Source organism: Uranotaenia lowii, chromosome 2 (assembly GCF_029784155.1).
Source record: "Uranotaenia lowii strain MFRU-FL chromosome 2, ASM2978415v1, whole genome shotgun sequence".
NCBI lineage: Eukaryota > Metazoa > Arthropoda > Insecta > Diptera > Culicidae > Uranotaenia > Uranotaenia lowii.
In genome coordinates this window covers 332,841,641-332,855,053 of record NC_073692.1, presented here as the reverse complement: position 1 = coordinate 332,855,053, position 13,413 = coordinate 332,841,641, and the positions used below count along the sequence as shown (strand labels likewise).

General features: G+C 36.2%; 1 protein-coding gene across 8 annotated transcripts in view; it reads left to right on the top strand.

Annotated features, from left to right (window-relative positions):
• LOC129748030 (solute carrier family 12 member 4) overlaps positions 1 to 13,413 on the top strand; it is a 780,735-nt gene that overhangs the window by 691,722 nt on the left and 75,600 nt on the right. For 6 of the 8 annotated variants that reach the window (XM_055742491.1, XM_055742493.1, XM_055742488.1 and 3 more), the window contains one exon: positions 5,112 to 5,165. The exons of the other annotated variants lie outside the window; for them this stretch is intronic. In XM_055742491.1, coding sequence (XP_055598466.1) covers positions 5,112 to 5,165 — 54 coding nt within the window. The remainder of the gene's footprint in view (positions 1 to 5,111; positions 5,166 to 13,413) is intronic. 8 annotated transcript variants of the gene reach the window in all.

Below are 13,413 nucleotides of genomic sequence, written 5' to 3'. Positions count from 1 at the left end.
GCAGAAGATTCTGCTGCACCGTCGACGAACCAAAACACATGGTTTTGGTTCTTCGTTTGTTTTGATCAATTCGTCAATTCGAACGAAACTGAATAAAGATTAACTCTATTCCACCACTGAAACCTGCATTTTCACCAGGTTATGGGCCCAGATACGTCTGGAAAATTAGAAAACGAGTTAGTGAAAGGGATACTCTCAAGTTTATTAGACTTGCGGTTATAAATGCTCTAGCAGCCAGTAAAAAAGAATCAGCCCGGGTCGAGGGGCCAGCCACTAGCCAAAAGACCACCGCAGAAGGCCAGCCAGATTGCTAGCGCAGAGACCAGCCTGCCAGCCAGGCCAGCCAGCTGTGGACCGAGAAGTTTACTTTCGAAGCCGTCACGAGCCACGCCACACTGCGGTGAGCAAACGTGAGCTCACGTCCGACGGCTGGGAAGAGTCTCAGGATCCGCAACCGGGTTGCGCAGAAGTGGGCAGGTCCAACTGGAGCAACACATCGGATTAATTAGGCGGGCTGATAGCCGAGAGGGTTACTCGCATGCTTTTGTTGTGACTGTGGTCAGCAGTTATGACTCATAACTTATGAGTTGATTCAAGCGCAGAAGACCACCAGCGCATAGGATCGCCTACCAGGGTTGCCGAAAAAAATTCTGTGTTTTTGAGAAAAAAAAATACTGACTTTCTGTGATTTTACTCAAAAATTCTGTGATGGTTTTCTGTGACGCTTTTTCCTTTAGTTTCATAAAAAAATCCTGGTGGATTGCGTTTTTTTTTACATTTTAGTTGGGAAAAATCAATTAACATTACCAATCTCATCATTTTTTTGCTAATTCAAAGTAAGAAATCTAAATTTTAGACTGGATTAAAAGATAATGATTTTAGAAATTTCTGCAAAATTCTTAAATTCTGTGAAATCTGTGAATATTACAAAATTCTGTGTTCTGTGACACAGAATCTGTGATAAAAATTTGCTCAAAATTCTGTGAAATTACAGATTTTTCTGTGATTTCGGCAACCTTGTCGCCTACACAGAGGCCACGAGATGCTCCAGGTCAGCCAGAAGGTGCCACTGGAGTTCGAAGCCGAGAAGTCGGATTCCGAAAGGGTTACTCTCCATACCGTCACGAGAAACGCTGCGGTTAGCATCATGAGTTTTATAACGACGGCTGAGAGGAGGACTCTCGAGATCTGCAACCAGGATTGGTTAGGGTCTAATATTCCAGATGGAGTATAGTGGACCGTATCGAAGGATGGAAGAAGCTTCTTGGCGAGAGGGTTACTCTCGTGATATTGAGCTGCGCTGTGGTCAGCACTCGAGAGAGCATCCAAGGTTGCAATATGATTTTTCTGTAGCTTTGGAGAAGGTGTTTCGGACGACGGTTAGTTGCCGGCAACTTTAGTAACTCACTTCTAGATTTGACGTTTGTTGCTGAGCCTTCCGGCTTTTAGGACCGCTCAAAGCGTTTGAGCAACAGGACTAAACACCATGAAGCTGAAAGCCGAGAAGAATATTCTCGTGCTTTGGAGCTGCGCTGCCGTTAGCATGCGCGAGCTTGTCTTCGATGTTTGGAAGCTGTTTCAAGTGCTGCGGAGGAGGCGGTTCAGGCGACGACGGTTAGTTGTCAGTGATTTCGACCACTTCTTGTTTTCTACATCGTTTTGTACGAATGCTGCCAGTCGAAGTCTGGCAAATTCTCGGAGCCACCGAGAAAAAGCTTTGTTAGCTACAAGATTCACGAGTTTGGTGCTCGTCAGCTTATTGTGCGAGACGAGAGCGACTTCAAGAGAAGCGATGACGACGATGACGGTGATAATGATGATGATGATGATGGCCAAGATTCTGCCAATCCTGAACCGGCTCTGAGACGCAGGCGGCGATACAGAGGTACTCAGCGCACATGAAGAGCTACTGAAATCATTAACAAATGAAGCGCCGAGACAATGAGACAATTAAGGTTTCTGGAAGATCAAAAAGGAAGTGGATGCCGGAACCCCGGATGAGAGCGAGATTTGAGAAGCGGTTAGCTTAACCCAGGTTAACGGAAATCCATCCTGTTTCTGACACGAATGTTCGATGGACGCAGCTGAACGATGGTGAGGTTATCACCGAACAGCGGTTCAATGATTTTATCGGTTATTTGCAGTCATCTTGAAGATCAAACATCAGTGCTGCTGTTAGCGCACTTATCAAACACCAGGCCAGCCCTGCGGATAGGCAGCGTGTTCTGCGATACCTTCGACGTATTGCCGATATAGCGTTAGTATACCGTAGAAACGCAAACACAGATAGACATCGGGAATCTTACTTCGTGGTCAACGAAACGTCAGCAGGCGGTCAGTTTGTCATCGACCGAAGTGGAGGACAATGATTTTATCGGTTATTTGCAGTCATCTTGAAGATCAAACATCAGTGCTGCTGTTAGCGCACTTATCAAACACCAGGCCAGCCCTGCGGATAGGCAGCGTGTTCTGCGATACCTTCGACGTATTGCCGATATAGCGTTAGTATACCGTAGAAACGCAAACACAGATAGACATCGGGAATCTTACTTCGTGGTCAACGAAACGTCAGCAGGCGGTCAGTTTGTCATCGACCGAAGTGGAGGACAATATCCCTTGTATACAGTACCTGGAGCGCGAATCCATCAGCAGAGAAATTCATCGATGTGGTCGTAAAAAGCGGCCAGCTTTCTTTACGACACATCTCGGCTGGAATCAGCCAACTGATGTATTCACGAAGGCTACCAAGGGCGAGGAATGCGAAGCTGTTAAGCATTCTCAATTAACGAATTGAGGGGAGGTGTTGAAATTACGGTTTTCGATCCTCCAGAAGAAACCATATCTCAGCATAAGAAGATTCTGCTGTACCGTCGACAAACCAAAACACAATGTTTTGGTTCTCCGTTTGTTTTGGTCAATTCGTCTATTGAGAACAATATTATATTTATTTATTTATTTATTTATTTATTTTTTCCTCGGACAGGGAAAGCCCGCTGGAGTAGCGATTGATTATTGATGATTGCTGATGACAGTTGGTGATGATGTACACGGCAAGGTTGTCGAAAAAAAATTCTGTGTTTTTGAGAAAAAAAAATCTGACTTTCTGTGATTTTACCCAAAAATTCTGTGATGGGTTTCCCTGATGCTATTTTCTTTAATTTCATTGAAAATTCATGATAAATTAGGTCTTTTCTACATTTAAGTTGAGTAAAATCAATCAAAATTAACAATCCTATCACACTTTACTGAATCACAAAGTAAAAATCTAAATCTTATATTGGCCAAAAAAATTATGATTTAGAAAATCCTTTTAAAATTTAAAAATTCTGTGAAATTTGTTGATTTTTCAAAATTCTTCAACGGAAATCTTTCACTACTTTAACTCCTATTCAGAAGGAGTTTCAACGAAGTTCCATGGAGTTCAACAGTGTCAACGCAGTTGAATTGCGACACAAGTTGACAAAGTTTGATATTGAACTAGTGTTCACTAGCTCTTTTAATCAACTGAAATCCATCTTAGGATCAAATAAAGATCCAGTGGAGCTCTTTCATAGATCTGGTGTTTACAAAATCAGTTGTTCCGACTGTGATAAGGTGTACATTGGACAAACCAAAAAGAAATTGATTGATAGATTCGAGGAACACATGGCTATAGCTAGATTTGACTCAAAGAAGAAAATCCTTCCTTCACAGAATCCTAGATCTGCAGTAGCTTTACACATGTGTAAATCTGGTCACTCTATTGATCGAGGAAATGTCTCGCTGATTCGGTCTTTGAATAGTAATTCGCTTTAATTGGATGTTGCTGAAAGCATTGAAATCTTCAATGAAAAATCAGTTCATCTCTTAAACAGAGACACCGGACCAGGGCACACTTGGTTGTTCAAATTCTTAGGTAAAAGAAATACAATAATTTACCTGACAATGCAAAAATAGGTAGAAAATAATTTAGCACTACCAGAAAACACCCAGAATAAGGTAGGTAGACCCAAAAACAGACAACGGCACAACTGCCGAGCATTCGGAGGTTTATGCTAATCTAAACTTAGGTTCAGACTCTAAGTTCAGGACGAAAATTCTGGTTCAGAGTATGAAATAAAGAACCAGGACCCATAATCATGACCCAGGATTCAAAATCATGATCAGGAGGAAATTAAGGATCATGTTCAGTATCAGAATCTTCATAAGGGTCACGATTAAACTCAGGTTCCGGAACAGGATCGGAATCCGGATCGCAAGCAGGACTAGGTTTAAATCAGGGTTGAAACGTAAAATCGGGTAAAAATTCCAATACAGGATCTACATATATCAGATTTCAGGTTTTTTTTTACTGTAGAAGTGTGTTACACAATCGCAAGGTACAAGTGGAATGAACACAGAAATTAACTTTTGGTCCTTTTATTTGCAGATCTCTGTTATCAACTGCTATGCAAAAGCTCCTAGACTTGAAACATTAGTCGAAGGATAACCTTACTATTTTTATCAGGCTGTAAACATCAGACCTGATAGGTTGGTCAAAAGCTTTGGCTAGTATTTTTTAAAGTAATCATTATTTTGAGATAGTTGTTTTGGCACTTTTTCAAATATTCGTAACTCATACAATTCCGTGCAGTAAATTTATATAATGGAAGGGCTAAACGATTTTCAGGCTTTTACTTAAAATTAAGGGTTACTATTTCATTTGACACATTCAATTATAATGATATTTAATTTTTTTTTTCTGTTGGCTATTCTTTATTTGAAGTATTAAATGTAAGAAGAATTGGACCTATTCCATTCGATGCACACAGAGGGAAAACGATTGTTTTATCAAACCTTATCCTTACAAACCACATCTTAGCTCAACTACTCCAAACAATAATCATTATAATAATCATCATCATCATCATACAACAAAAATGGCAGACGGTAAATGGCAATATTATTAATCGAATATCCTGTATATCTTTTCTCTATTTCCCGTTTTTCCCCTTGTTTATCCTTTTTTCCATGCGTCACTGTCCACTCAACGAATGTATACGTCGTTACTCTATTATATTAATACTACGAATGTAATTACATTATAAAAATACAAAACAAAAACACATATAACATAATCAAACAAAAAAAAGGTGGACACTGCGGTGGAGTTTGCCACTGCCAATGGAGAGGACCGAACACCCCTGGTAATTGTTGTCCCAAGATGTCATCATGTTGCTTTCGTTGATGTTGTTGTTATTAGATCTCTGACGTTGTTATTGCTGCTGTTAGCATTCTTTAATTCATAGCAACAGCATCCCATAGTGTATCTATGCAGATCAATCCGCAACAGCTAAACCACAATAAAATGGCAGCAAAAACTAGCAACATATCATAACACATAGATACATAGTTTTCCCGAAACCTCAAGCCCAAATTATAATTGATTTCTGATCTGTTAGTGTTGCGCTGTTCTTGCTCGTTTGGTTTCAATCGTTGTTTTTCAGCAGTTTGTTTTTTTTATATTCGCTGGCCCACAAAACCACTAACATCAGCGAACGCCAGCGCCATCAACAATTCGTTTGATTTTGGCAAACTTTTGCTCCCCGTCAATTTCGCCCTCAATTTCACGATTTCACATATCATACAATTTTCGTTTCGACGCTTTTCTGCAACCAGGTTTTCTGCTCCTTTAGATTTGTTTTGTTGTTCAATCATTCTCGCCCACAATGTGTTGTCAATCCACACTCATCAACTGTGTTGTCTCTTTGGCTCTTTGCCGTAATCATCCCCCCTTACTCGCTGGCGTCATTCCCCCATACCTGCCGCATACGTACATACATGTAGCTTAGAAAACTTTTGGCGACACTTTTATATTCCAATCATCTCATACTCATATCGTAGTATAATTTTACGCCGTCATATTGCCAACGTGTTAGAGGCGATGTATTACACATTTTAATAGAGTCATTCGGGAAAAGAGTCTCCCAGAAGGTCACATGTGCCCACATTTCCCCCAACTCAGCCTCCGTTTTGGCATCATCCATAAAGTAGAACTAATCAAATTTGGATTTCGTGTTCCGTGTGAGTCGATTTCCATGTAATAATTATCCGACCGACCGAACGAACGAACGAACAACATCCATCGAGAGCTCCATTGAAGGTAGAACTTAGGTCATGGATTTTGGGGGCTGTGGTAAATTGGCGAACGTGTCGTCCTGCTGATGAACACGACGACGACGATGCCATAATGGCGAAGCGTGTGGTGGTGAAAAGTGAGCTGAATTTAATGAGCAATGTCAATGAAGTTTTGATCGCTGTTAACGAGGGACTGTAAAAGTAAGACACATTTCTGTCACTAAAAGGATACTCAAGGTAATTTTCTGAAGGACGACTTCAGCTGAAGTTTGCGAGGGATTTAGATCTCAAAATTTGAAATGTTAGCTCGTTTCGACACAAAGGCCTTTGCGTCACAAAAATGACCATCCATAAACTCAAATTAATAGGATCGAATTGCAACTTTTTTTCCGAATTTTCAAACGCCTGAGGTCTGAACAGTTATAGTTCAAACAAACGTGTGAGATTCTTCAGATTGGAAAAAAGGTTCAGATACTTGGGTTTTGATTTGAATTTTGTATGGACAAATTCAAAGTTTCGTTCGTAGAAAATTGCTTTTGGTTTTCCTTGAATATCTCACGTTTGCTCATTCAAAAACATCATTAAAAGCTTGCAAAACTTTTGCAATAAATGTAAACATTTAAATGATTGAAACAATAACTATTTCATTCGCCATGATAGTGTGATTTTTTACATTTTTCGATACTTACAGTTGCGTTCAAAAAAGAATGAAATCGCGTGAAGCTTCGCACCCACTACCAACTTTGACAAGCTGCCATTTCTCTCTCGGTTTATATTTTTTCACGAAAATTTCACACAATCTAGTTCAACTATCCAACTAACTCTCCACAAAATTTGAAGTCTTTACAGTGACGAAAAACAAAGATACAGCTTTTCCCGTAAAAAAGGGAAATTTGGAATTGCTTCACTAAACTTGCTGTACCTTTGACAATTTTCATCGAAAAATCTTGAAATTTGGTACAAAGATGTAAAAATGTTTGATCTAATACCAGGCCAAGTTTCGTCAAAATCGATGGACGTGATCAAAAATGGTGCCGGATTTAAAATGACGCTCGTTATCGCCCAGCAGGCGATTTCATTCTTTTTTGGACGGATGTTTGTATGGAAAACATCGTAATCCATGTATTCTTGGTTTTTTCTTCCACAAAACCAAAAGTTATCACGAAGAATGTTGTAAATTGCAAAAAACTTCATTCATACTTTGTTTCGAAAGAGAAAATGTTTCAACAGGGTTCAAAATAAGGAAAACAGAGTTTTAGAAATGACCTGCTAATTATACCGATAAACAAATTTGATCCAGAATTAAAGCGAATTTCTATTCGCTCTTTTGTTTCAATACCAGCTCTGTTGGAACAATATCTATTTCTAAACAGAGCAAGGATGAAGTTCCTATCAATTTACAACATTCTTTGTAATAAATGTTGGTTTTGTGGAAGAAAAAACCAAGAATACATAGATTACGATGTTTTCCATACAAACATCCGTCCAAAAAAGAATGAAATCGTCTGCTAGGCGATAATGAACCTCATTTTAAATCCGGCACCATTTTTGATCACGTTCATCGATTTTGACGAAACTTGGCCTAGTATTAGATCAAACATTTTTACATCTTTGACCAAATTTCAAGATTTTTTGATGGAAATTGTCAAAGATACAGCAAGTTTAGTGAAGCAATTCCAAATTTCCCTTTTTTACGGGAAAAGCTGTATCTTTGTTTTTCGTCACTGTAAAGACTTCAAATTTTGTGGAGAGTTAGTTGGATAGTTGAACTAGATTGTGTGAAATTTTCGTGAAAAAATATAAACCGAGAGAGAAATGGCAGCTTGTCAAAGTTGGTAGTGGGTGCGCAGCTTAACGCGATTTCATTCTTTTTTGAACGCAACTGTACTTCCAAATTTTGTGTCAGCAAATAAATCTGGTAAAAATAGACTGTGATAGAAATGTCCAATAAGAAAACTGAAGACTTTGCTCTCTGAGATCAAATATTCAAAACCATACTAAGAAGTTAAAACTCGCATTCGCTGCTGTAAACAATGGGGTGTCCAAAAATTGCATAGTGTCTGGGAATCTGGGGGCTAATTGATCAAATGATAGATTTTAATGCGGAGAATAAACTTTTGTATGAGGCCAACTAAAAAAAATCAGGTTTAAAGATTCCGCAAACGCGATCTTTGAAAAAATTATACTTTTCAAAGGTTCCGGTTTTAAAAAAATTCCGGGTCAAAAAATTTTATCAAAGTTTATATGTAGGTAAACAATTTTTTTATGCCGATGCCATCAAAAGATGCGAATTTTTGTGCGTTCAAACTATGCTGAACAAAGAATGTTTTTTGTATCATCCTATTTACGATTCAATACTTATTAAAAATTTCTTATTCAATTTGACAAATTCGACTTAATAAATACCTACTTGAAAATCGGGATACTTGCAAAAAATTCTTAAATTATTCAGAATAAATCAATTGAAGGCCATATGTCAAATTTGAGCTAAATCTGACAACGGGAAGGGGTTGCACTGTATTTCCATCAATGATATTTTATTTAAATTTCAACCGAGACTAATATATATTTCATCCGAAGAGCGCATCACGATTAGAGTTATTATAAAAAAAAAGTTACTGCAGTTCAAAGATTGCATTTTGGCTGGTCTTACACGCAATGAGTACATTTCACTCATTGCGTTTAAATGACCATTTGTGGCTAAACTACAATCTTTAAACCGCAATAACTTTTTTGTTTTTAGTCCAATCTTGTATCATTTCAGGTGAAATGTTTGTCTTGATTTGAATTTTAGTTAAATCACTATTAATAAGCAATCAATTGGTAAAAAAATAAAAAAAATTTGAAAACCCAGTTTTTATGCTTCTTTAGAAACAAGAACATAATGTCTCAGAGTCCGTTTCACACTTGAGATTCTTTGCAACCCCTTCTCGTTGTCAGATTTAGCTCAAATTTTTCATATGACATTCAGATGATTTCTTCTAAATCATCTAAGTCTTTTTTTGCAATGTTTCGTTTTTCAAGAAGGTATTTATTAAGTCGAATTTACTAAATTGAATAAAAAATATCTCAAATTGAAATTTTTAATAAGGATTGAATCGTAAATAACTCTTCACTGAATGATACAAAAAACATACATCGTTTAGCAAAGTTTCAGTTTCTTTTGATGACATTGGCATCTAAAAAAAATTTACGCTGGGTACACAGTTTGGTCAGTTAAAAACAAATTTTTTTTATTATAATTTATTAGAGACCTTTTAACCACCCTCTGTAGATTATTAGAATTAAACAACTTACAAGCGTGTTTTTTCGAAATAAGCTTTTATGCACTTATATCCTTTTTGCTCCGAAGGCCTCAAATGTCTGCCACATGATCTCCATATCGCGATATTTTCAGAGCAATAATCAACTCCCAATTAGTGTTGAGCAAATGTTACCTTATGCAGTGGTCCAAAAAACGTGTTCGTTGATCATAAATTTTCAATAACTTTTTATCGTCTTGGAAGACATTCACGAAGAAGTTTAGCATGAAATGAGCTCTATAAGAAATCGCATTAATTTTTTTTATTTATCCCCCTTTAAGTGAGATAACAAAATCTACCATCTCAACCGTAAGTCTAATCTTTTTGCTGTCTTGTAAAACTGGTTTGAAAAGCAATTTGATTAAACTTTGTGACTAAAACATTCATCTTCGAGTAACAGTGAAAAATATGAAAATAACATTTGAAAATTAGTTTTTTCATCAGAACTTTTTTTCGACAACTTTAAGATTTTAAAAATATTCTTATTATACACTGCATCTCGAAAGATGAAAGTCTTAGAAATTTGACGTCCAAAACAAAGTTTCATTAAATTGCATTTTAGACAAGTTTGTGGAAGACAGCAAAGAGATTAGACTTACGATTAAGAAGTTAGATTTTTTATCTCACTTATTAAACCAAAAAAAAACAAGCAATTTTTTCATAGAACTAATATTTTTGTTGAATTTCTTCGAAGACACCAAATAAAATGTTAAAATACAGAAAGTAATCAGCAAGAATCGCGATTGCACGTAGCTTCAGACGTTGCACGAGCTTAAGGACGGAAATATAGTGCCTTTTTATCCCCTAATTTCCATATATTTTGTAAACAAACCAGAAAAACACTGATTTGGACTACACAATTTTGAACATAAATAGATCTATCTTATGCGATTGTTTCTAAGGAATCAAATGAAGGCTCAAAGCCTTCGCACGCGTCGGAAAATGGAGTTATGACTGTTTTTACCCTCAATTCTCCTACATTTTCCAATTAATTGAGAAAAAAGCACGTTCGGACTTGACCATTTTTAACCAAATGAGATTTATCTTGTGTGATTTATTTCGAGGAATCGAATGAAGGCTGTTTAAGCAACCGCTCGTTCTACCCTTGATTCCCCTACAATTTTCGAAAAAATATCAAAACAGTAAGTTTAGACTTGAAAATTTTGAATCAAATGAAACTTATCTTGTGTGATTTTTTTTTTGAGGAATTGAATGAAGGCTGTTTGAGCCACCGCACGTATTTAAAAATGAAGTTATAGCCGTTTTTCCCACCATTTTCCTTAATTTTTCCATTTTTTTTTTCAGAAAACTCATGTTTGGACTTAAAAACTTTGATTCAAATGAGACATATCTTATGTGATTTTATCCAAGAAATCGAATGAAGTCTTTCTGAGCCACCGCACGCATCAATCAATGGAGTTTTTGTCCGCGTTCCATTCCAGACAAGCCAGACAAGTCTCATTTGGTTCCAAAATTTCATGTCCGTAGGGGAACTGGGGGTAAGACGCCCACGTTAAGAAGAATCTTTCATTACTCGTAAATGAAGAATGCAATCCAGTAAATTCGACAATAGTTTTGAAAAGCGGACTGTTCTTCACCAGAAATATACAAACAGGAACACCTATACCAATTATTAACGTCTTAATCGTTAAATTTTGAAAGGCTTTCTAAAGTATGATTTCCATTAAGATTGGGGCAAATTGCGCATATGTGTGTACCCAAACGCGCCGTTTAACGATTAATAAGTGTTAATTAATTCAAGGGTCTCCGAAAGTGTTTGCCAGGTTAAAAACATTTCTTTTCTACTTCACAGATGGAAAAATGTATTGCTACGCGCAGTGTTGCCAGATATGCTGACGTTCTTGTGAATAGCATATTAAATTAAATTAAATTAAATTATTAAATATTAAATTTAGGAATTTTAAATACATTCGTTTATATTCAAGTTATGTTTTCCAATTCAACATATAAATATCCTTAAAATTGTTGTGATGAAAACTGCATATAAATTTAAAAAAAAAACATAAAACTTGCTTAAAGATAAACGGACATTGCTCGTTTTGCCCTGCCTAGACATGTTTATTTAAGATAACAGAAAAAATAATTGAATAAGAAATTTTTCATTGTGTGATGATTGTCAAGACCAATGTTCATCATTGGAACAGATGCCAGGTAAACGTTTTGCTGATAGATGCCGTAATTCCTTACGAGAAAAGTTGAAAAATTGCAAGAAAAGCTCCTAAAAAATTTTGTTTTCGTATTTCGTCATATTTACGCAATATAGAAAACTTAGAAAGTCCACAAATGTTTAGAAATGCATAAAACTGTAAAAAGAACGAACTGGCGTTTTCAGAAATGGTGAACAATGTTTGTATAGTGAAATACTGATGGGAGCGCATCATATCCCGACTGCGCATTTTACACCCAGTTTCCCTACATGTTTTATTTCTGAATTAGTTGAAATTTTAGGGGTAAAATAGCCATAACTCCAGAATTTGGTGCGTGCGGTGGCTCAAACAGCCTTCATTTGATTCCTCAAAAATTATCACACAAAATAAGTTTCATTTGGTTCAGAACTTTTAAGATGGAACTTGTTTTTTTTTCTGAATTAATTGTAAAATGTAGGTAAAAACGGCCATAGCTTACTCTGTTGTGTTGTGAGCCTACTTGGTTGAATGATTCAACTGAATCAAAGCAATCGAAAGATTCAAGGTTGAATTAAAAGGAATCTTTCGATTGCTTTGATCCAGGCCATAGCTTAATTTTCCAATGCGTGCCGTGGCTCGTATAGCTTTCATTCGATTTCTTAGAGAAATTCACATACATAAGTCCCATTTTGTTTTAAATTATCAAGTCCGAACATGCTTTTCTGAACTAAACTAAAAATGTAATTCCATTTTACGATCCTCTGCGGTGGTTCTAATAGCCTCCATTCAATTTCTTGGAAAAAAAATAACACAAGATAGGTCTATTTGTATCCAAAATGTTGTAGTCCAAATGAGTGTTTTTCTGTTTCGTTTACAAAATATAGGGGAATTAGGGGTTTAAAAGGCACTATATCTTCGTTCGTAAACTCTTGCGACGTCTGAAGCTATGTCCAATCGATTTTCCGGACATTTTCACTAAAGAAAAGTATATTTTCATGGATTTGGTTCATGTAGGACGGAAGAAACTTAATTTCCACGCGTTTTATACACTTTTTTCTCACTGTGCACAGTGCAAATGATAAAAAATCATCATATTTTAACATATTTTTGGCCCTTAAAGCCAATTACTATATCCAAAAAAGTAATCTTATGCTTGATTTATTTGTTGTACAAATGAAAACAAATTGTAGAAGAAATTTTTGACGATTTTCAACCCTTCATTTAACAAGAAAAACACATAAATGGTACTATTTTTGTTTTATGTGTTTTATATGTCTGGTGATCATTGCTAAGCATGACATTACAAATATTTTTCCAATAACAGTGCATTTTACCTTAAAACAAAGCCTTAAAAAAAAATTTCGTTCAGTTTTGGCATTCAATACATGGACCATATAGGAAATCAAATTTGTTGGAGCCGTTTTATAATACTTACAAACTGTTACACAAGCAGCAATTTGGCTGAAAATGGTCAAAGGATCTTCTACCGTCCGATTTTACATCATTTTGGGCAAAAATTAAGGTTCTCTAAGGTAATTAGGTATAAGAACATATGAAGCAAACAACAAAATTGAATCACATATCCTCATTTTTCTCCAAACTATTTAAAATTTTACAACTTTTTTCTTGATAATGTTTAAAATCTTCGAAGAAGTTGTAGCTAGAGACTATTTCTTCAAAAAACAAGCTCCATTTATTGAAATATCATTTGACTCTCATACAAAGAAAATATTTGGGAAAAACTTAATCTTTTTATAAATAAAGTTTTACATTTTCTCATATTCAAATCATAACCCGCGTACCTCAAGCTCATTTTAAAATCGAAACAAAATGAGACGTTTATTAAGGCTTAAAACGAATTATTTTAG